This window comes from Thalassophryne amazonica, chromosome 4 (genome assembly GCF_902500255.1).
Source record: "Thalassophryne amazonica chromosome 4, fThaAma1.1, whole genome shotgun sequence".
Taxonomy (NCBI): domain Eukaryota; kingdom Metazoa; phylum Chordata; class Actinopteri; order Batrachoidiformes; family Batrachoididae; genus Thalassophryne; species Thalassophryne amazonica.
Genome location: NC_047106.1, coordinates 58,815,791 through 58,838,194, shown reverse-complemented (window position 1 = coordinate 58,838,194; position 22,404 = coordinate 58,815,791). Strand labels below are relative to the sequence as shown.

General features: G+C 43.1%; 1 protein-coding gene and 1 long non-coding RNA gene across 6 annotated transcripts in view; both read left to right on the top strand.

Annotated features, from left to right (window-relative positions):
• The window catches only part of LOC117508266 (von Willebrand factor A domain-containing protein 5A-like), a 131,668-nt gene extending 125,129 nt beyond the window's left edge, over positions 1–6,539 (top strand). For all 5 annotated transcript variants that reach the window (XM_034167952.1, XM_034167951.1, XM_034167950.1 and 2 more), the window contains 2 exons: positions 6,185–6,308; positions 6,413–6,539. In XM_034167952.1, the coding sequence (XP_034023843.1) occupies positions 6,185–6,308; positions 6,413–6,492 (204 nt within the window). In that variant the 3' untranslated portion in view covers positions 6,493–6,539. The remainder of the gene's footprint in view (positions 1–6,184; positions 6,309–6,412) is intronic.
• A 1,424-nt stretch (positions 6,540–7,963) lies between these two features.
• On the top strand, positions 7,964–21,008 carry LOC117508268. Its single transcript, XR_004560036.1, has 3 exons — positions 7,964–8,606; positions 8,681–8,684; positions 20,999–21,008. It is a non-coding gene; the product is annotated as an uncharacterized LOC117508268 (long non-coding RNA).
• The last annotated feature ends 1,396 nt before the right edge of the window (positions 21,009–22,404 follow it).

Here is a 22,404-nt window from a genome sequence, read left to right as displayed (position 1 = left end):
TGCCATCCCCTTTATGTATTATTTTATATCAACTCAATGATATTCACTAATTATACAGCTAGTTTTATTTTATTTTCCTCCACATCAGTGGCGTGATGTGTTCACCTCGTCCCATGGAACACAGTGCGAGCTGCTGCAGCTGCTCGCACTGTGTTCCTGCTCGAAAAACACCATCGCGTGCATGAACCGTTGCACCAGCATCGTGCATGGCTGCACATCGGTGTGATGTGTCTTGGTGCGCTGATACGAGCTCTACCTCCGTGAGTCACCCTGAGTTGTATATATTCGCACTATCTGTGAAGGGGCCGTAAACCATGCGCAGACTTGAGAGGTCTGAGGAAGCAAAGAAAATAACATAATATTTAAAAGAATGAAAAGATATGTCCAGAATGCAAAAAAGAAAAAAATGTAATCGCAAAAAAAGAGATTACATATTAAAAAAAAAAGAAAATGTGTAGAAAACTGGATATTTCTGTGACAGTAGGTATTGCACTCATTTCGAGTGTAGCATGTGACATGGCTATTTGGTTCCAGTGGCATTTAAAGCTCTCACAGCAGTTGGGTAGAAACTGTTTTCACTCTATTTGTACCTGCTTTAATGGCCCTGTACCATCTGCTTGATAGCAGTAGCTCAAACAGAGAGTGGCCAGAGTGGGATGAGTCCTTTAGGATGGTGTTGGCTCTCTTGAAACAGTAATAGCCATGAAGGTCCCCCAGTGTGGGTAGAGGGCACCCAATGATCTCTGCTTTTTGGTAACCCTTCTGGAGCTATTTTCTGTTTGCCACCGTGCATCTGTCAAACCACGTACAGACACAGTATGTGATGATACTCTTGATGGTATAGCGGTAAAAAGACATGCGCAATCTCTGGTTTGTTATTTTTTTTCCTGAGGATTCTTAGAAACTGGAGTATTTGCTGTGCCTTCTTCTCCAAGTGTGTGGTGTTCCTGTCCCAGGTCAGTTTCTCATCTATGTGGGCTACCAGGAAACGGAAGTCCCTGACCCTTTCCACAAAGGTCGCCCCAATGATAATGGGTTGTTTTTTTTTTCTACTGAAGTTTATGATTACAGTTGATCTCAAAGGTTTACATACCCTGGCGGATTTTTTTTGTATTTTTTTTTTTTTTGGCCATTTTTTCAGAGAATATGAATGACAACACAAAAACTTTTTTTCACTCATGGTTAGTGGTTGGGTGAACCCATTTATTGTCAAACAACCAGCTTTACTCTTTTTAAATCAAAATGAAAAGAGAACTACCTAAATGAACCTGATCAAGGGTTTACATACCCTGTTCTTAATACTGTGTATTGCCCCTTTAACATCAATGACAGCTTGGAGTCTTTTGTGGTAGTTGTGGACGAGGCCTTTCTGATAGTAAAGCTGCCACTGAATGTTTTGGACTTTATTTACATTAATTACAAAGAAATACAAACAGTATGGCACTCTATGGTAAATCTTCATGGAGAAGACAGTTCTCAAAAACGGAGTGACTATGCAAGAAGAAGAGTGAGGAAAGCCACCAGGCCACCCAGACAACCCAGAAGAAGTTATAGGCTTACGTGGCTGTGATTGGAGAAATTATGCACAGTGCAAGCTTTGCATTTTGTATCACCAGTTATCAATCTTCATGATGAAGTGGTATAGAGGAGGATTTTCTTAAAAAGAAAACCTGAAGGTTTCGCTACAAATTGCCAGAAGGTACATCTGAGTTGCAAGCCTGGATTTTATCTGTTTTGCCCTGTGCACAATTTCTCCAATCACAGCCACATAAGCCCATAACTTCTTCTGGGTTGTCTGGGTGTCTTGGTGTCTTTCCTCACTCTTCTCCTTCTTGCACAGTCACTCCGTTTTTGAGAACTGTCTACTCCATGCAGATTTACCATAAAGTGCCATATTGTTTGTATTTCTTTGTAATTTATGTAAGTAAAGTTCAAGACATTCAGTGACAACTTTTGATCAGGGTCATTTGGGTAGTTTGTGTTGTCATTATGATTTAAAAAGAGTAAACCTGGTTGTTTACTTTTTTTGAATGTCCACAGTTTTCCAGTTGGACATTCTGACCGACTCATGTCACTCCGGCTCCCCATCAACAACAAGGATTTTGCCACATCGGACTTAAGGAGGCTTTCTATAGCGATCTGCACAACCTTCTACAGCGCGTCGACACCCAGGACAAGCTCCTCATCATGGGAGATTTCAACGCCAGAGTGGGCCGCGACTCAGATGTATGGAAGGACGTGCTAGGGAAACATGGCATACGCAACTGTAACGACAGTGGCCGCCTGGTGCTGGAGTTCTGCTCTGCACATGACTTGACGATCACCAACAGCCTGTTCCAACAGAAAGAGAGATTCAAAGCAACCTGGAGACACCCACACTCCAAACACTGACACCTTCTGGACTACGTTCTGACGCGACAGCCTGATAGAAGAGACATACTACATACCAGGGTGATGCCTAGCGCGGATTGCTATATGGATCATCGCTTGGTCCGTTCCAAGATTGCTTTCACTTTCAAGCCCCCTCCTAAGAAGAAAGGCCCACAGTTTAAGAAGCTACAAGTCCACAAGCTGCAAGACATAGACACAAAAATGGAGTTCCAGGCCAAACTAGAGGAGAGACTGGGTGGAGAAGAAGGCCTGCCTGATGACCCTGAACAACAGTGGATGAGATTAAAGACCATCCTTCAGGAGACGGCAGCAGAAGTAGTGGGCTTCTCAGCCAGGAAAAATAAAGACTGGTTTGATGAGTCTGATGCACAGATCCAGGAACTACTAGAAAAGAAACGTGCATGCCACAAGACTCTTTTAGCTAAACCTGATGACCACTCTGCCAAGACAGCTTACAGAAATGCCTGCTCCACACTGCAAAGCAAGCTCCGCATACTGCAGAACGACTGGTGGCTAGCTTTTGCGGAGAAGACACAACAACATGCCGATGCTGGAGACATGCGCTCCTTTTATGAAGCCCTTAATACCATCCATGGGCCAGCACATCAAGTGCAAGCACCCCTGCGCTCCTCAGACGGCTCCACCCTTCTGACGGACAAGGAAACCATTATGCAGCGTTGGTCAGAACACTTTGAAAACCTCTTCAGTGACAAGCGCACTGTGCAAGAGTCATCAATCGAGAAGATTCCCCAGGTGGAGGTGAAATGGGAACTTGATGACCCCCCAACACTTGAAGAGATCCGAAAGGCCACCATGCAGCTGAATCCAGGGAAGTCTCCTGGCATAGATGGCATCCCAGCAGAGGTGTACCAAAATGGAGGTGAGGCAGTCCTCGACAAGCTTCAGATTCTCTTCTCCAGTTGCTGGGAAAAGGAAATGGTTCCACATGACCTTCGGGATGTGGTCATTGTCTCCCTGTACAAGAACAAGGGCGACAAGTCCGACTGGTCTAATTACCGGGGCATCACTCTCCTCTCAATAGCAGGTAAGATTTTGGCTCGAGTGCTGCTCAACAGGCTTACCCCTACCATAGCACATGAAAATACTCCCGAGAGTCAGTGTGGATTTCGGGCCAACAGGGGAAGCACCGACATGATCTTCGTCCTGAGACAGATCCAGGAGAAGTGCAGAGAACAGAACATGGCCCTTTATGCAGCCTTCATATACCTAACCAAGGCTTTTGACACGGTCAGTCGTGAGGGTTTGTGGAAGATTCTTGCACGCCTTGGCTGCCCTCCAAAGCTCCTCACCATCATCCGCCAGCTGCATGAAGGCCAGATGGGACAAGTGAAGTACAACGGGACTCTGTCCGGCAGCTTCCCCATCTCAAATGGCGTCAAACAAGGTCGCATCCTTGCGCCCACTCTGTTCTCCATCTTCTTCAGCATGATGCTTCGTGAGGCCAAAGAAGACTTGACAGACGGCATCTATATCCGCTTCAGAACCGACGGAAGTCTGTTTAACTTGCGGCGCCTTCTGTCCCACACTAAGATCACAGAACAGCTAATCATGGAGCTGCTCTTCGCAGATGACTGCGCTCTTGTCGCCCATACGGAGCAAGCCTTGAAGCACATTGTCAACTGTTTTGCTGAAGCAGCAAGAGCCTTCGGCCTCACCATCAGCCTGAGAAAGACAGAAGTGCTATATCAACCGGTCCCCCGTACAGCATATACTCCACACCAAATCAACATCGAGGGTACCAGCCTGAATGCAGTAGAGCACTTCACCTATCTCAGTAGTGTTATCTCAAACGACGCATCTGTTGCCAAGGACCTAGACAGTTGCCTTGCCAAGGCCAGCAGTTCTTTTGGTCGACTCTCAAAGAAAGTCTGGCAGAATCATGCACTGCGCCTTTCCACAAAAGTGCAGGTCTACAGAGCCATTGTGGTCCCTACCCTCCTGTATGGAGCTGAAACCTGGGTTCTGTATCGCCAGCAGATCAGATTACTGGAACGCTTTCATCAGCGTTGTCTCCGAAACATCTTCGGGATCAAGTGGCAGGACTACGTCTTAAATGAGGACATCCTTACCAGAGCCAAATTGCCCAGCATGGAGTCTATTATACTCAAACAACAGCTTCGTTGGGCAGGTCACGTAGCCAGGATGGATGATACACGCATGCCGAAATTAATTCTCTTTTGCGAGCTCAAGGAAGGCAGACGAAACCAAGGGTCCCCAAAAAAGCGCTATAAGGACCAGCTGAAGAAACAGCTCTCCCTTGCAGGCATTCAGCATCAGTCATGGCAGCATCTAGCTACAGATAGACTCAGCTGGCGTTCCAGCATCAAATCCGCCAGCCTGAAGTTTGAGGCAGAAAGAAGTGAGGCCTCACGCCAGAAGCGTCAAAGACAGAAAGAGCGGGCAACAGCACAAGCCCAGCCTACTCAAGTGTTCATTTGCCCCAAGTGTAACAGGCGCATCCCGCATCGGACTTTTCAGCCACCAGAGGGCTTGTAGAAAATAAACTAAAAAACAAAAAACAAAAAAAGGCCTTCCCACTATCCTCGCAAGCAAGGAAACTGCCAACAACAACAATGATTTAAAAAGAGTAAACCTGGTTGTTTGACAATAAATGGCTTCACCCAACCACTAACCATGAGTGAAAAAAAAAAAGTTTTTGTGTTGTCATTCATATTCTTTGAAAAATGTCCAAAAAAACAAAAATTCCGCCAGGGTATGTAAACTTTTGAGCTCAACTGTAGCTCCTTGGTTTTGAATGTGTTCAGGATCAGGCTATTCTCTCTACCCCACACCGTCAGCTATTCCACCTCATCCCGGTAGGCGGAATAATCTCCTCCAGTGATACAGCCCACCACTGTCGTGTCATCCGCATACTTAATGAAGGTGTTGCTGGTGTGGATTGGGGTACAGTCAGGGTTGAGGGTGAAGAGCAATGGGCTCAGCACACAGCCTTGAGGGGAACCAGTGCTGAGTGTGAGAGCTGTCAATCCTGACTCTCTGTGAGCAATCTGAATGAAAGTCCTTAATCCAAAGCCATGTGGAATGAGGTAGACCAAGGTTCAGTAGTTTCCTCATGAGGCCATGGGGGAGGATGGTGTTGTATGCTGAACTATAATAAACTATAATCTTCGATCCATCCTGACAGTAACTAGTCTGTTACATACATATAACGGATGTTGTCCCTTTTATATATATACCAGATGTTGTCTGTTTTATACATATAGCGGATTCTGTCGCTTTTGTACATATAGCAGATTTCGATTATAATGGACAAAATTCGCTGATATACCCAAATCCATTATATGTGAGTTTTACGATATATATTTTAATATGAAGATTTCAAATATTGTGTGTGTATGGGGAGGGGGTGTTCCCAAGCTCCATGTTATGGTGTAAATAGCCACCAGCTAGCTATTAAATCTATTTACCAATTTACGAAACGTGTAGGGGTGGTGGCCAAGTGGTTAGTGTGCTTGGTTTCAGTGCGGAAGGTTATCGGTTCAAACCCCATCCTTTCGATGTAATGTGGAGTTGTATCAGGAAGGGTATCCGGTGCAAAACTTGTGCCAAATAGATATGCAGACTCACCTTGGATCTGCTGTGGCAACCCTGAGTGAAAACAAGGAAGCAGCCAAAGGGACTTACTTACCATTTTACTAAAAAGTACATGTGGAAGGATACAGCTACCTTTATTAGACCTGCCACAAAATCAAAAACTCTGTCCTTTTAAGTTTTATGTATTTTGTCCTTTCTCTTGATTTTGGTGAATTAGGTAACTCAGGAAGTGTGGGCCACCATTCTTGCACTGATCTGGCTTCATGGGTTTAAGATGGATGCCCGCGTGGAGTGGGAGCTTCTCGTTATGAAGGCTGTGTCTTGGCTCAGAGCCCAGAAAGGTAATAAGAATAACTTAAAAAAAAAAAAAAATCGTTTCTGCTGATAAACTTGGTTGTTGTCCAACATTCAGTCTTACAGTGTCGATTGTTTTGTGTTTCTTCAGCACCATGTGGAGCAGAATTTGTGGAAGCTGGAAATGCTCTGTTGGGTTGCAAAGTGCAGAAAGATAGCCTGGGGATCTAAGATTCTCTTCCAACCTGCCTTCTACTCCAGGATTGATTCACAGAAGGGAAAATACAAGTATACTACATTTGACAAGTTTTACTGACTTTGTTGGGCTACAAACATTTATTCAATTCATCTAATTGTTTTTGTTTTCCTATAGGTACAGTAATGTTCAGAATAATAGTAGTGCTATGTGACTAAAAAGATGAATCCAGGTTTTGAGTATATTTCTTATTGTTACATGGGAAACAAGGTACCAGTAGATTCAGTAGATTCTCACAAATCCACCAAGACCAAGCATTCATGATATGCACACTCTTAAGGCTATGAAATTGGGCTATTAGTAAAAAAAAAAAGTAGAAAAGGGGGTGTTCACAATAATAGTAGTGTGGCATACAGTCAGTGAGTTCGTCAGTTTTGTGGAACAAACAGGTGTGAATCAGGTGTCCCCTATTTAAGGATGAAGCCAGCACCTGTTGAACATGCTTTTCTCTTTCAAAGCCTGAGGAAAATGGGACGTTCAAGATATTGTTCAGAAGAACAGCGTAGTTTGATTAAAAAGTTGATTGGAGAGGGGAAAACTTATAGGCTGTTCATCTCCAATGATCTTCAATGCTTTAAAATGCACACAAAAAAACAGAGACGCGTGGAAGAAAATGGAAAACAACCATCAAAATGGATAGAAGAATAACCAGAATGGCAAAGGCTCACCCATTGATCAGCACCAGGATGATCAAAGACAGTCTGGAGTTACCTGTAAGTGCTGTGACAGTTAGAAGACGCCTGTGTGAAGCTAATTTATTTGCAAGAATCCCCCGCAAGGTCCCTCTGTTAAATAAAAGACATGTGCAGAAGAGGTAACAATTTGCCAAAGTACACATCAACTGGCCTAAAGAGAAATGGAGGAATATTTTGTGGACTGATGAGAGTAAAATTGTTCTTTTTGGGTCCAAGGGCCGCAGACAGTTTGTGAGACGACCCCCAAACTTTGAATTGAAGCCACAGTTCACAGTGAAGACAGTGAAGCATGGTGGTGCAAGCATCATGATATGGGCATGTTTCTCCTACTATGGTGTTGGGTCTATATATCGCATACCAGGTATCATGGATCAGTTTGGATATGTCATAATACTTGAAGAGGTCATGAACCTTATGCTGAAGAGGACATGCCCTTGAAATGGGTGTTTCAACAAGACAATGACCCCAAGCACATTAGTAAACAAGCAAAATCTTGGTTCCAAACCAACAAAATTAATGCCTCGCAGATGTGAAGAAATCATGAAAAACTGTGGTTGTACAACTAAATCCTATTTTAGTGATTCACAGGATTGCTAAAAAAGCAGTTTGAACATAATAGTTTTGAGTTTGTAGTGTCAACAGCAGATGCTACTATTATTGTGAACAACCCCTTTCTACTTTTTTTTTTACTAATAGCCCAATTTCATAGCCTTAAAAGTGTGCATATCATGAATGCTTGGTCTTGCTGGATTTGTGAGAATCTACTGAATCTACTGGTACCTTGTTTCCCATGTAACAATAAGAAATATACTCAAAACCTGGATTCATCTTTTTAGTCACATAGCACTACTATTATTCTGAACACTACTGTACACGCTGGCTTTGCACTATCTTGCACTTCTTTCATCATCAGCTATTCTATGTAGTTGTATTGCTTTGTCTTTGGATTTTTTTATTCGGGAAAATTAAAGGTACATACATACAGTTTCCACTGCTTATCTACAGTCAGGTCGCTGGGAAAATGAAAGTGTTTTTTTTTTGTTTTTTTGTTTTTTTTTTAAACAAGGCAAATACAATTCAAGTAAAGTTTCATGTTTATTTTATTATTGCACTGGCACATCTCAAAAAATTAGAGTATTGTGGAAGTTCTATATATTTTAACCCGGAATTTCACAGAATGCAAATGTTATACATTATACACTCATTGCACACAAACTAAAATGTTTCAATGTTTTTATTTTAAGTTTGATAAATAGACCTATAGTTCCACAGCTTTTCTTGCTAATCGTCTTGAGGCTGCGGTCATCCCTGTTAGTCTAGGACCTAGCTTAGACATGCAAGCACATCATTTAGGAGAGGATACTCAACTGTTCTAGACTAATATGACCCGAATGGTCAACTTGGGATATGTCCCAGATAGAGATTTTGCACATATCCCAAGTTGTTCATTGGAGCTGTATTAGTCTAGAACAGTTGAGCTATCCTCTCCTAAATGATGAGCATGCATGTCTCCGTTAAGTCCTCTGTTATGTTTCTTGTTAATGCTTTCTGACCATACTTTCCATTCTAGTCAACTTTCCAGGAATACACTGTGATACAGGACAATGCCAACATCCAGCTCTTTCAGTGGTCTTCCCCATGATTGTGGTTGTGTGTACTTATACTTTATACTGCATAAATAATACATATATATATTTTTTTTTTTTGAGCTGTAGACTGGAATTATAAAAAAAAAAAAAAATTTGAAATACATCGGTGTAAGAACAAATAAATGACGTGTCTTTGAATGTATTTAAGGCACCGAATGTGAGTGTGTAGACACTGAATTGTCAACACACCCACTGTTATTTTGTCTTACAAGCAAGAAGTGCCTGCAATGAAATACCTTTGGGCAGATGCTGCTGTACATTGAGTTAGTATCTAGTAGTTTAATGGGTCAGTTCAGGCATATACACCACTGGTGGAAAACCCATGACCAGCCTTGGTCTTAATGCTACTTTTGGTTGGCCTTGGATTTGGTCTTGTCCTCGAAGGACACATCAGCCTTGTGTCTTGTGGACTTTTTTGATTATTTGAAGCCAGCAATATTGGCCTTTTTTTTGTCTTGCGTGTTTCTCTTTGTCTACTTTTAGTTAGTTAAAAAAAATGTCCACTCCTACATATTTTGTTATGCAAGTTGCTATTTTGGGTTTAATGTAATCAAATAACTTTTTAAAAGATTTGACACGTCATTGCTTATTCTGTACAAACAGATCCTGCTAAAAGTTACTTGTTTCCAGCAGCCAAGTTTGGAACCATTTAACATAATTTGATCCACTGTGTTTTTGTTTTGTATTTTTTTGTTTTTTGATGCAGTCAAATTGGATGTAGTTTGACAAATCTTTTTCTTGCTTGAATGGTTCTTAACATTTGTCTGTCCAATAAAGGTTTGCTTTCTTAGATATTGAAAGAAAAAATTGTCTGGTACTCGTAATATTTTAGTTTTCAAGTCTGTCTGTGGAATTCCAAAACAGATTTGGATAGTTTGTGCATGCAAACTGTCAAGAAAAGTTGAAATCCCTCTCTGCCATATCTACATAGAAAAAAACATTATGCGTTAATACCAGAAGGAAGCTTCAGTACTTTCCAGTTGAATAGAAAATGATTGGTACTTTCCACTTGTGTTAGAGAAACTATTATGTTGCAATGATGTAATCTCATTCTTAATATGGTCATCAGTTGAACTGATTCCCTCCTCTTTTCCCTGCTTATCCGACATGTCTGGACATCTCCAACAGTCATACATTACACAGCATTACTTTCATACTTTCATCACGGTTAGCTATTTGGAGCCAATCTCAGGATTCAGCTTGACTGTCCCTTTTCAGTCGCTCCTATTTTTTTTTCTTTTCCTCCCACTTCTCCTTGGAGATTCCCGCGTGGCTGGTGACTCTGCACATCCTCGCAGATCACCCGACAGCACTGCTTCCCTCACAGGGCTACTTTCCTTCTGACGCCCCGGCAGTCGTCGTCTTCTGCTTCACATCTGCTTTGCTCGGGTGGTTTCACATGGCCGGCAATGCTTCTTCTCTGCCAGGGTTCTTCTGTAGACCCAACGATCCTTTCGTCAGATCCCTCGTTCGGGCACTACGTGTTAGATCCCAAGTTACTCCTGTACAGGAGGTACTGGACCAGCTCTCCATCTAAAGGGTCCAATCCTCAATTTCCTGTGAGTATTACCCGATAGGGGGTTTAAGTTGAAGGCTGTTCAAGCTGGTGATGAGATTCGTCTAGCTACTCACTGCCTTCATCCGGACGTCCATCCTGCTTACGCTGACCTTGCACGCTCACCGAATAGCCCTTGAGCCAGGATACAAAACCAGCCGCGCCCATTAACGGCAGCTCTCCTCTAAGCGATCTGGGCTCTTGGAAGTTGCTAGGATCACTTTTAGTGATCAGTACAGTAGATCCCAAGGATGTGCTACTTTCATGAAACTAGAAAAACCTTACAGAACACGTTGATGTGGGACACACTTTACCAGTTTAATCACCAAACCTTAAGAGGCATATGAATTCCATTGTCCACAGCCTATGTTTTAACTGCAGTTGAAACATTTATTGCAGAGTTAGCAAGTGCAGGCATACAGATTGTATTGATTCTCATGAAATCAATCTTTACACTGAACTAATAATGGTTCTACATGAATTAGTAATATTGATAAAAATGAAAACCTGATTGTAGAATGCGGATGTTAAATATTTCTGACCCAGACCTTGCCTAAGCAATAGAGGAGAATCAGGTCAAATACAGAACCCAGATGAACAGGAAGAGTCAGGAAAAGAAGTAGGGGATTCTTGGCAAACACTGTCAGCCCTCCGGCTACCCCACAGCATCGGGCTGTATGGAGATGGATACGACACCTATGGACATCAGACAGTTTGGAAAAAGATTTTAAAAATGTGTGGAAAAGAGCATTTCCACCTAAGGTCGGATGCGCCAAGGTCATTCTGGGACACGGGATGGCTAGAAGAAAGGAGGTATTGGGTAGGATAGTGCTGTTCATTGCAATTCCGACAATCATCCTGGAAGAAGGACATGCCTTCAGAAGAAGCCTGTGTGAAGGTAATAAAATTGTCGGGTATGAATGGCTGGGGCCGAATCGCATTTACAATAATGGAACATGCCGAAGAAAACTGGATGCACTGCAGCGAAGAAAGGAAGGAGCATGAGTGCACCTGGTATCAGAGAGCAGGGATGGCTATTAGAGTCATCACAAGAGTACTAGAAGAGGCAGGAGAAATAACTGAAGAAGGATTTGGAGTAGTGACAGGTTGGATAAGCAACCTGTTTGGTAAAATTTGGCCCTATTTATTGATGCATTGAGGGCTTATTATCACCGGAATGATAGGATTTGTTTTGGTGAAAGGGGACGTTCAAGCCGCCCTGCGCTCATGTAGGAGGAGAGATCAGCCACAAGCGGAAGAAAACAGGAAGCCCCTCCTCCACAAGGGGGAGGAGCAATGGGGGCTATAACGTCTGAGGTACTGGCACGCCCTGATCATTACAGCGTTAGTGTTGTGAAAGTGTAGGAACACGGACCCACAACAGGGGGCGTTAAAGAACGGGCGATGGATAAGCCAAACAGTAACAATTTAATGTTGTAAATTGTGCACAACGGAATACCGACAACAATCAGTTTGGGACTATAGTCAATTACACGTTGGGTGACGTGTAGGCAGGCTTGAGGATAGGAGACGCCCGTCCAGAACCGAGCCGGATCCCACACGGCCCTCACCGCCAACGGATCTGAAGAACACCGGAGCCGCCAAGTCCTGGGTCCCCAGGTGGTCACCGTCTCCAGCTGTCAGACCTGGTACTGCTGGCAGAGAACAGAAACAACACAGGTGAGTGTGAGTACGCACACTCAGTAATCCCACAGTCTGTGTTCTTTTGGGAGGGAGCACCTCCACCTCCCGTCACACACTCGTGCAGCTCCTGTCTAACCACTTATCTGGTTGGGGTGTGAAGCGAAGCCGTCGCTGATCACACCAAACGCCAATCCCACAGATAAGGCAACACCACAGGAAAACGGCTGCAAAGAAGTTCAGATTATTACTCAATGTTGTAAGTCAGCAGAGAAATTACCTCCAAGGTAGCTGATTTCTCGGCGAGGAGGTGGAGTTGCAGTCCGGCCTTTATGGTGATGGTGATGAGTTGACTGAGTGACAGCTGGTGCTGATGATGAGTGACAGCTGTCACTCCCAGTGGCTCCGGCGCCCTCTCGGGCTTGAAGCCCGCACTCCAAGCAGGGCACCATCTGGTGGTGGTGGGCCAGCAGTACCTCCTCTTCAGCGGCCCACACAACAGTTAGAACCCTGAAGAGGAGGAAGCGTCTAACGATAGACAGAGAAAATACAAGTAAGAGAAGTAAAACAAGCCTGAACATGACCATCACCACCACCGAAGTAGCCACAACGGCCTTGTTCAGAATAAGTAACTTGGAATTTATTATAATTTTAACTCTATGGCTCCTCTAGTGCTGCGTTGGCCACTGGATCCTATGTCAGCCGCTGCGGATACTGGTCCCGCTCCATGGTTGTGTCAAGCTAGTGGTCGTCAACTACTATTTCAAAACACGCGACCTATGCCTACCCATGTTTGTAACTCACGTCCTAGGGTGATTCACAATAACCGCCATCGCTAATGTCGTATGCGAAGTCATGATGATCATGGGACTGTTGGGATATGCAGCGACCCTGACCAGTGCCTTACAACAGAAACCGCGGAGGCACGGGTTCTTCAGACTTGGCAGCATTACCCTTTGGTGCCTGAGTTGGGGTATACCTTTGGTGTTGTTCTGGATGACCTTAATTGACCAAGTAGTTATGGTAACATAGTTCATGATCTACGCTGCTTCCCCAGGGTGACCACTGCAACCAATCAATCAATCAATCAATCAACTTTTTTCTTGTATAGCGCCAAATCACAACAAACAGTTGCCCCAAGGCGCTCCACATTGCAAGGCAAGGCCATACAATAATTATGAAACACAGTCTACGTCTAAAGCAACATAACCAAGGGATGGTCCAGGGTCACCCGATCCAGCCCTAACTATAAGCCTTAGCGAAAAGGAAAGTTTTAAGCCTAATCTTAAAAGTAGAGAGGGTATCTGTCTCCCTGATCTGAATTGGGAGCTGGTTCCACAGGAGAGGAGCCTGAAAGCTGAAGGCTCTGCCTCCCATTCTACTCTTACAAACCCTAGGAACTACAAGTAAGCCCGCAGTCTGAGAGCGAAGCGCTCTAATGGGGTAATATGGTACTATGAGGTCCCTAAGATAAGATGGGACCTGATTATTCAAAACCTTATAAGTAAGAAGAAGAATTTTAAATTCTATTCTAGCATTAACAGGAAGCCAATGAAGGGAGGCCAACACGGGTGAGATATGCTCTCTCCTGCTAGTCCCCGTCAGTACTCTAGCTGCAGCATTCTGAACCAACTGAAGGCTTTTTAGGGAACTTTTAGGACAACCTGATAATAATGAATTACAATAGTCCAGCCTAGAGGAAACAAATGCATGAATTAGTTTTTCAGCATCACTCTGAGACAAGACCTTTCTGATTTTAGAGATATTGCGTAAATGCAAAAAGGCAGTCCTACATATTTGTTTAATATGCGCTTTGAATGACATATCCTGATCAAAAATAACTCCAAGATTTCTCACAGTATTACTAGAGATCAGGGAAATGCCATCCAGAGTAACGATCTGGTTAGACACCATGCTTCTAAGATTTGTGGGGCCAAGTACAATAACTTCAGTTTTATCTGAGTTTAAAAGCAGGAAATTAGAGGTCATCCATGTCTTTATGTCTGTAAGACAATCCTGCAGTTTAGCTAATTGGTGCGTATCCTCTGGCTTCATGGATAGATAAAGCTGGGTATCATCTGCGTAACAATGAAAATTTAAGCAATACCGTCTAATAATACTGCCCAAGGGAAGCATGTATAAAGTGAATAAAATTGGTCCTAGCACAGAACCTTGTGGAACTCCATAATTAACTTTAGTCTGTGAAGAAGATTCCCCATTTACATGAACAAACTGTAATCTATTAGACAAATATGATTCAAACCACCGCAGCGCAATGCCTTTAATACCTATGACATGCTCTAATCTCTGTAATAAAATTTTATGGTCAACAGTATCAAAAGCAGCACTGAGGTCCAACAGAACAAGCACAGAGATAAGTCCACTGTCCGAAGCCATAAGAAGATCATTTGTAACCTTCACTAATGCTGTTTCTGTACTATGATGAATTCTAAAACCTGACTGAAACTCTTCAAATAGACCATTCCTCTGCAGGTGATCAGTTAGCTGTTTTACAACTACCCTCTCAAGAATCTTTGAGAGAAAAGGAAGGTTGGAGATTGGCCTATAATTAGCTAAGATAGCTGGGTCAAGTGATGGCTTTTTAAGTAATGGTTTAATTACTGCCACCTTAAAGGCCTGTGGTACATAACCAACTAACAAAGATAGATTGATCATATTTAAGATTGAAGCATTAAATAATGGTTGGACTTCCTTGAGCAGCCTGGCAGGAATGGGGTCTAATAAGCATGTTGATGGTTTGGATGAAGTAACTAATGAAAATAACTCAGACAGAACAATCGGAGAGAAAGAGTCTAACCAAATACCGGCATCACTGAAAGCAGCCAAAGATAACGATACATCTTTGGGATGGTTATGAGTAATTTTTTCTCTAATAGTCAAAATTTTGTTAGCAAAGAAAGTCATGAAGTCATTACTAGTTAAAGTTAATGGAATACTCAGCTCAATAGAGCTCTGACTCTTTGTCAGCCTGGCTACAGTGCTGAAAAGAAACCTGGGGTTGTTCTTATTTTCTTCAATTAGTGATGAGTAGAAAGATGTCCTAGCTTCACGAAGGGCTTTCTTATAGAGCAACAAACTCTTTTTCCAGGCTAAGTGAAGATCTTCTAAATTAGTGAGACGCCATTTCCTCTCCAACTTACGGGTTATCTGCTTTAAGCTACGAGTTTGTGAGTTATACCACGGAGTCAGACACTTCTGATTTAAAGCTCTCTTTTTCAGAGGAGCTACAGCATCCAAAGTTGTCTTCAATGAGGATGTAAAACTATTGACAAGATACTCTAACTCCCTTACAGAGTTTAGGCAGCTACTCTGCTCTGTGTTGGTATATGACATTAGAGAACATAAAGAAGGAATCATATCCTTAAACCTAGTTACAGCGCTTTCTGAAAGACTTCTAGTGTAATGAAACTTATTCCCCACTGCAGGGTAGTCCATCAGGGTAAATGTAAATGTTATTAAAAAATGATCAGACAAAAGGGAGTTTTCAGGGAATACTGTTAAGTCTTCTATTTCCATACCATAAGTCAGAACAAGATCTAAAATATGATTAAAGTGGTGGGTGGACTCATTTACTTTTTGAGCAAAGCCGATAGAGTCTAATAATAGATTAAATGCAGTGTTGAGGCTGTCATTCTCAGCATCTGTGTGGATGTTAAAATCGCCCACTATAATTATCTTATCTGAGCTAAGCACTAAGTCAGACAAAAGGTCTGAAAATTCACAGAGAAACTCACAGTAACGACCAGGTGGACGATAGATAATAACAAATAAAACTGGTTTTTGGGACTTCCAATTTGGATGGACAAGACTAAGATACAAGCTTTCAAATGAATTAAAGCTCTGTCTAGGTTTTTGATTAATTAATAAGCTGGAATGGAAGATTGCTGCTAATCCTCCGCCCTGGCCCGTGCTACGAGCATTCTGACAGTTAGTGTGACTCGGGGGTGTTGACTCATTTAAACTAACATATTCATCCTGCTGTAACCAAGTTTCTGTTAGGCAGAATAAATCAATACGTTGATCAATTATTATATCATTTACCAACAGGGACTTAGAAGAAAGAGACCTAATGTTTAATAGACCACATTTAACTGTTTTAGTCTGTGGTGCAATTGAAGGTGCTATATTATTTTTTCTTTTTGAATTTTTATGCTTAAATAGATTTTTGCTAGTTATTGGTGGTCTGGGAGCAGGCACCGTCTCTACGGGGATGGGGTAATAGGGGGATGGCAGGGGGAGAGAAGCTGCAGAGAGGTGTATAAGACCACAGCTCTGCCTCCTGGTCCCAACGCTAGACAGTCACAGTTTGGAGGATCCCAAAAAATTGGCCAGATTTCTAGAAATGAGAGCTGCTCCCTCTAAAGTGGGATGGATGCCGTCTCTCCTAACAAGACCAGGTTTTCCCCAGAAGCTTTGCCAATTATCAATGAAGCCCACCTCATTTTTTGGACACCACTCAGACAGCCAGCAATTCAAGGAGAACATGCGGCTAAACATGTCACTCCCGGTCTGATTGGGGAGGGGCCCAGAGAAAACAACAGAGTCCGACATTGTTTTTGCAAAGTTACACACCGATTCAATGTTAATTTTAGTGACCTCCGATTGGCGTAACCGAGTGTCATTACTGCCGACGTGAATTACAATCTTACCAAATTTACGCTTAGCCTTAGCCAGCAATTTCAAATGTCCTTCGATGTCGCCTGCTCTGGCCCCCGGAAGACAATTGACAATGGTTGCTGGTGTCGCTAACTTCACATTTCTCAAAACAGAGTCGCCAATAACCAGAGTTTGATCCTCGGCGAGTGTATCGTCGAGTGGGGAAAAACGGTTAGAGATGTGAACGGGTTGACGGTGTACACGGGGCTTCTGTTTAGGGCTACGCTTCCTCCTCACAGTCACCCAGTCAGCCTGCCTTCCCGACTGCACGGGGTCTGCCAGGGGGGAACTAACGGCGGCTAAGCTACCTTGGTCCGCACCGACTACAGGGGCCTGGCTAGCTGTAGAATTTTCCACGGTGCGGAGCTGAGCCTCCAATTCGCCCAGCCTGGCCTCCAAAGCTACGAATAAGCTGCACTTATTACATGTACCGTTACTGCTAAAAGAGGCCGAGGAATAACTAAACATTTCACACCCAGAGCAGAAAAGTACGGGAGAGACAGGAGAAGCCGCCATGCTAAAACGGCTAAGAGCTAGTAGCTACGCTAAGCTAGCGGATTCCCAAACAGGGAATCCGACACTAGACAGGCTGTGGAGCAGCACAGGTAACGCACGACAACAGTGCTAAAATAAAATAAAAATCCACTAGACAGGCTGTGGAGCAGCACAAGTAACGCACAACAACAGTGCTAAAAAATAAAAAAAAATAAAAATAAAAATCCACTGGACAGGCTGTGGAGCAGCACAGGCAACGCACGACAACAGTGCTAAAACAAAATAAAAATCCACTAGACAGGCTGTGGAGCAGCACAGGTAACGCATGACAACAGTGCTAAAATAAAATAAAAATCCACTAGACAGGCTGTGGAGCAGCACAGGTAACGCACAACAACAGTGCTAAAAAATAAAATAAAATAAAAATAAAAATCCACTGGACAGGCTGTGGAGCAGCACAGGTAACGCACAACAACAGTGCTAAAAAATAAAATAAAATAAAAATAAAAATCCACTGGACAGGCTGTGGAGCAGCACAGGCAACGCACGACAACAGTGCTAAAACAAAATAAAAATCCACTAGACAGGCTGTGGAGCAGCACAGGTAACGCACGACAACAGTGCTAAAACAAAATAGAAATCCACTAGACAGGCTGTGGAGCAGCACAGGTAACGCACAACAACAGTGCTAAAACAAAATAAAAATCCACTAGACAGGCTGTGGAGCAGCACAGGTAACGCACGACAACAGTGCTAAAACAAAATAAAAATCCACTAGACAGGCTGTGGAGCAGCACAGGTAACGCACGACAACAGTGCTAAAACAAAATAAAAATCCACTAGACAGGCTGTGGAGCAGCACAGGTAACGCACGACAACAGTGCTAAAACAAAATAAAAATCCACTAGACAGGCTGTGGAGCAGCACAGGTAACGCACGACAACAGTGCTAAAACAAAATAAAAATCCACTAGACAGGCTGTGGAGCAGCACAGGTAACGCACAACAACAGTGCTAAAACAAAATAAAAATCCACTGGACAGGCTGTGGAGCAGCACAGGTAACACACAACAACAGTGCTAAAAAATAAAATAAAATAAAAATAAAAATCCACTGGACAGGCTGTGGAGCAGCACAGGCAACGCACGACAACAGTGCTAAAACAAAATAAAAATCCACTAGACAGGCTGTGGAGCAGCACAGGTAACGCACGACAACAGCGCTAAATAAAAATCCACTGGACAGGCTGTGGAGCAGCACAGGTAACGCACGACAACAGCGCCCAAAAAAATAAAATAAAAATCAAAATCCACTGGACAGGCTGTGGAGCAGCACAGGTAACGCACGACAACAGTGCTAAAAAATAAAATAAAAATCCACTGGACAGGCTGTGGAGCAGTACAGGTAACGCACGACAACAGTGCTAAAAAAAAATAAATAAATAAAATAAAATAATAAAATAAAAATCCACTGGACAGGCTGCGGAGCAGCACAGGTAACACACGACAACAGTGGTAAAAAATAAAATAAAAATCCACTAGACAGGCTGTGGAGCAGCACAGGCAACGCACGACAACAGTGCTAAAACAAAATAAAAATCCACTAGACAGGCTGTGGAGCAGCACAGGTAACGCACGACAACAGTGCTAAAATAAAATAAAAATCCACTAGACAGGCTGTGGAGCAGCACAGGTAACGCACAACAACAGTGCTAAAAAATAAAATAAAATAAAAATAAAAATCCACTGAACAGGCTGTGGAGCAGCACAGGTAACGCACAACAACAGTGCTAAAAAATAAAATAAAAATAAAAATCCACTGGACAGGCTGTGGAGCAGCACAGGCAACGCACGACAACAGTGCTAAAACAAAATAAAAATCCACTAGACAGGCTGTGGAGCAGCACAGGTAACGCACGACAACAGCGCTAAATAAAAATCCACTGGACAGGCTGTGGAGCAGCACAGGTAACGCACGACAACAGTGCTAAAAAAAAATAAATAAATAAATAAATAAAAAAAATAAAATAAAATAAAATAATAAAATAAAAATCCACTGGACAGGCTGCGGAGCAGCACAGGTAACACACGACAACAGTGGTAAAAAATAAAATAAAAATCCACTGTACAGGCTGCGGAGCAGCACAGGTAACACACGACAACAGTGGTAAAAAATAAAATAAAAATCCACTGTACAGGCTGCGGAGCAGCACAGGTAACACACGACAACAGTGGTAAAAAATAAAATAAAAATCCACTGTACAGGCTGCGGAGCAGCACAGGTAACACACGACAACAGTGCCAAAAAACAAAACAAAAATCCACTGAACAGGCTGTGGAGCAGCACAGGTAACACACGACAACAGTGGTAAAAAATAAAATAAAAATCCACTGGACAGGCTGTGGAACAGCACAGGTAACGCACGACAACAGTGCTAAAAAATAAAATAAAAATCCACTGAACAGGCTGTGGAGCAGCACAGGTAACACACGACAACAGTGGTAAAAAATAAAATAAAAATCCACTGGACAGGCTGTGGAGCAGCACAGGCAACGCACGACAACAGTGCTAAAAATAAAATAAAAATCCACTGGACAGGCTGTGGAGCAGCACAGGTAACGCACGACAACAGTGCTAAAATAAAATAAAAATCCACTGGACAGGCTGTGGAGCAGCACAGGCAACGCACGACAACAGTGCTAAAATAAAATAAAAATCCACTGAACAGGCTGTGGAGCAGCACAGGTAACGCACGACAACAGCGCCAAAAAACAAAACAAAAATCCACTGAACAGGCTGTGGAGCAGCACAGGTAACACACGACAACAGTGCCAAAAAACAAAACAAAAATCCACTGAACAGGCTGTGGAGCAGCACAGGTAACACACGACAACAGTGGTAAAAAATAAAATAAAAATCCACTGGACAGGCTGTGGGGCAGCACAGGCAACGCACGACAACAGTGCTAAAAAATAAAATAAAAATCCACTGGACAGGCTGTGGAGCAGCACAGGTAACGCACGACAACAGTGCTAAAATAAAATAAAAATCCACTAGGCAGGCTGTGGAGCAGCACGACAACAGTGCTAAAAAATAAAAATAAAAACGAAAGCGTTAGCAAGCTAGTTAGCTTGCCAACGCTGATGAAGGTTAGCTGATAAAAGAGCTCCGTCGCGATGCTTCGACCGTTAGAGGTCTTCTTTAGGCGTTGGAGCACGGTGAAAAAGTAAAAAAAAGTAAAAAAGTCTTGAAAAAGACTGTTAATTCAAAGAACTCAAACAGCTCAGTTCAAACAGCTAACAGATACAGCAGAACACCGCTGTGCTCCGGAACCAGAAAAAAGTCCACCCTCCAGTCGTCCAACCAGGTACAGCCATAAACAGAGCAGGTACAGCAGCAATGCGCGAGCAATGCTGCCAATTCATTTGCAATCACCCTGGCTGGTGTTGCTGGTTCAAAGGCATGCCACGAACCCGAAAAAAAGGAGCCCTGAAAAGATAGGGGCCTTGCTTGAAGTGGGTGGTGTCTCTGGCGGCCAAGGGCTGGTAACGACCTCCGACGAGCTGCAGGGCTGACGGCGGCCTCCCTCAAGCTGCGATCCCAGCTGGGCCTCCGGCGGGCTGATGGCAGCCTCCCTCTAGGGATAAAAAAGCTTATCAACCTACCATCCCTGGTTCTCAAGACTAGGCACCTAAGTGGCTGTACTCTTCTCTCTTTTTTTTTTTTTCTTTTTTTTAGATATTTAGATATGCCTTAGTATACACTAGTAGAGTTTTACCATAGAAATGGAATGTATAATAGAAGATATACCTTACTGAATTTTCATGGAGGTAGTTATGACCAAGGAGGACATTGTCATTCCAGCGATACCAATGAATGTCAATGATGTGGTGGCAGCTGCAGTGCATACTCACATATGCAGTGCATACTCACATATTCATTTTTATCAATATTACTAATTCATGTAGAACCATTATTAGTTCACTGTAAAGATTGATTTCATGAGAATCAGTACAATCTGTATGCCTGCACTTGCTAACTCTGCAATAAATATTTCAACTACAGTTAAAGCATAGGTTGTGGACATTGGAATTTATATGCCTCTTAAGGATTGTGATTAAACTGGTAAAGTGTGTTCCACATCATCAGGTTCTGTAAGGTTTTTCTAGTTTCATGAAAGTAACACATCCTTGGGATCGACTGTACAGATCACTAAAACTGATTCTAACAACCTCCAAAAGCCCAGATCGCTTAGAGGAGAGCTGCTGTTAATGGGCGCGGCTGGTTTTGTATCCTGGCTCAAGACTATTCGGTCAGGGTGCGAGGTCAGCATAAGCGAGATGGACGTCCGGATGAAGGCAGTGAGTAGCCAAATGAATCTCCTCGTTACCAGCTTGAACAGCCTTCAATTTAAACCCCCTGTCGGGTAATACTCGCAGGGAATTTAGATGGCGAGCTGGTCCAGTACCTCCTGTACAGAATCAGAATCAGAATCGCCTTTATTGTCATTGTAATTTGCATTACAACGAGATTTGAGTGCAACTCCAAAAAGGCGCTTTCCATGGTGCGAGTAATTTTTAGCCAAATAAAAGATAGTGAAATTTAACAGTAAATTATTCAGAGTATATGTACAACTAATATAAACATAAGATAAAATAAAATAAAATGAAATGTGGACCAAGTAAAATGTAAAACAAGAATTATATACAACTGTGGAATCATATTGCACGGGAATATTGCTCATGGTTTACAGATATTGCACAAGAAACTTGAAAGGTGCGGATTAGAGCGATTTGTTTTTGTTCAAAGCATTGATTGCTCTGGGGAGAAAGCTGTCCCTGAGTCTGTTTGTCCTAGTTTTGATTGACTTATACCATCAGCTGGTGTGTAGTAGGTCAAACAGGTGGTTGCTGGGGTGGGATGTGTCTTTGCAGATGCTGGCAGCTCTGTTGAGGTAGTGAGAGCTGGCAATGTCTTCCAGGCTGGGCAGAGAGCAACCAGTGATCCCCGGGGCCATTTTGATCACCCTCTGCAGCGCTCCTGTCTGCTGCTGAGCACCCCCCGTACCACACTGTGATGCAGTACATCAGGGTGCTCTCGATGGTGGCTCTGTAGAACAACACCAGCAGCTTCTCCTCCAAATTGTTTCTCCTGAGCACCCTCAGGAAGTGGAGTC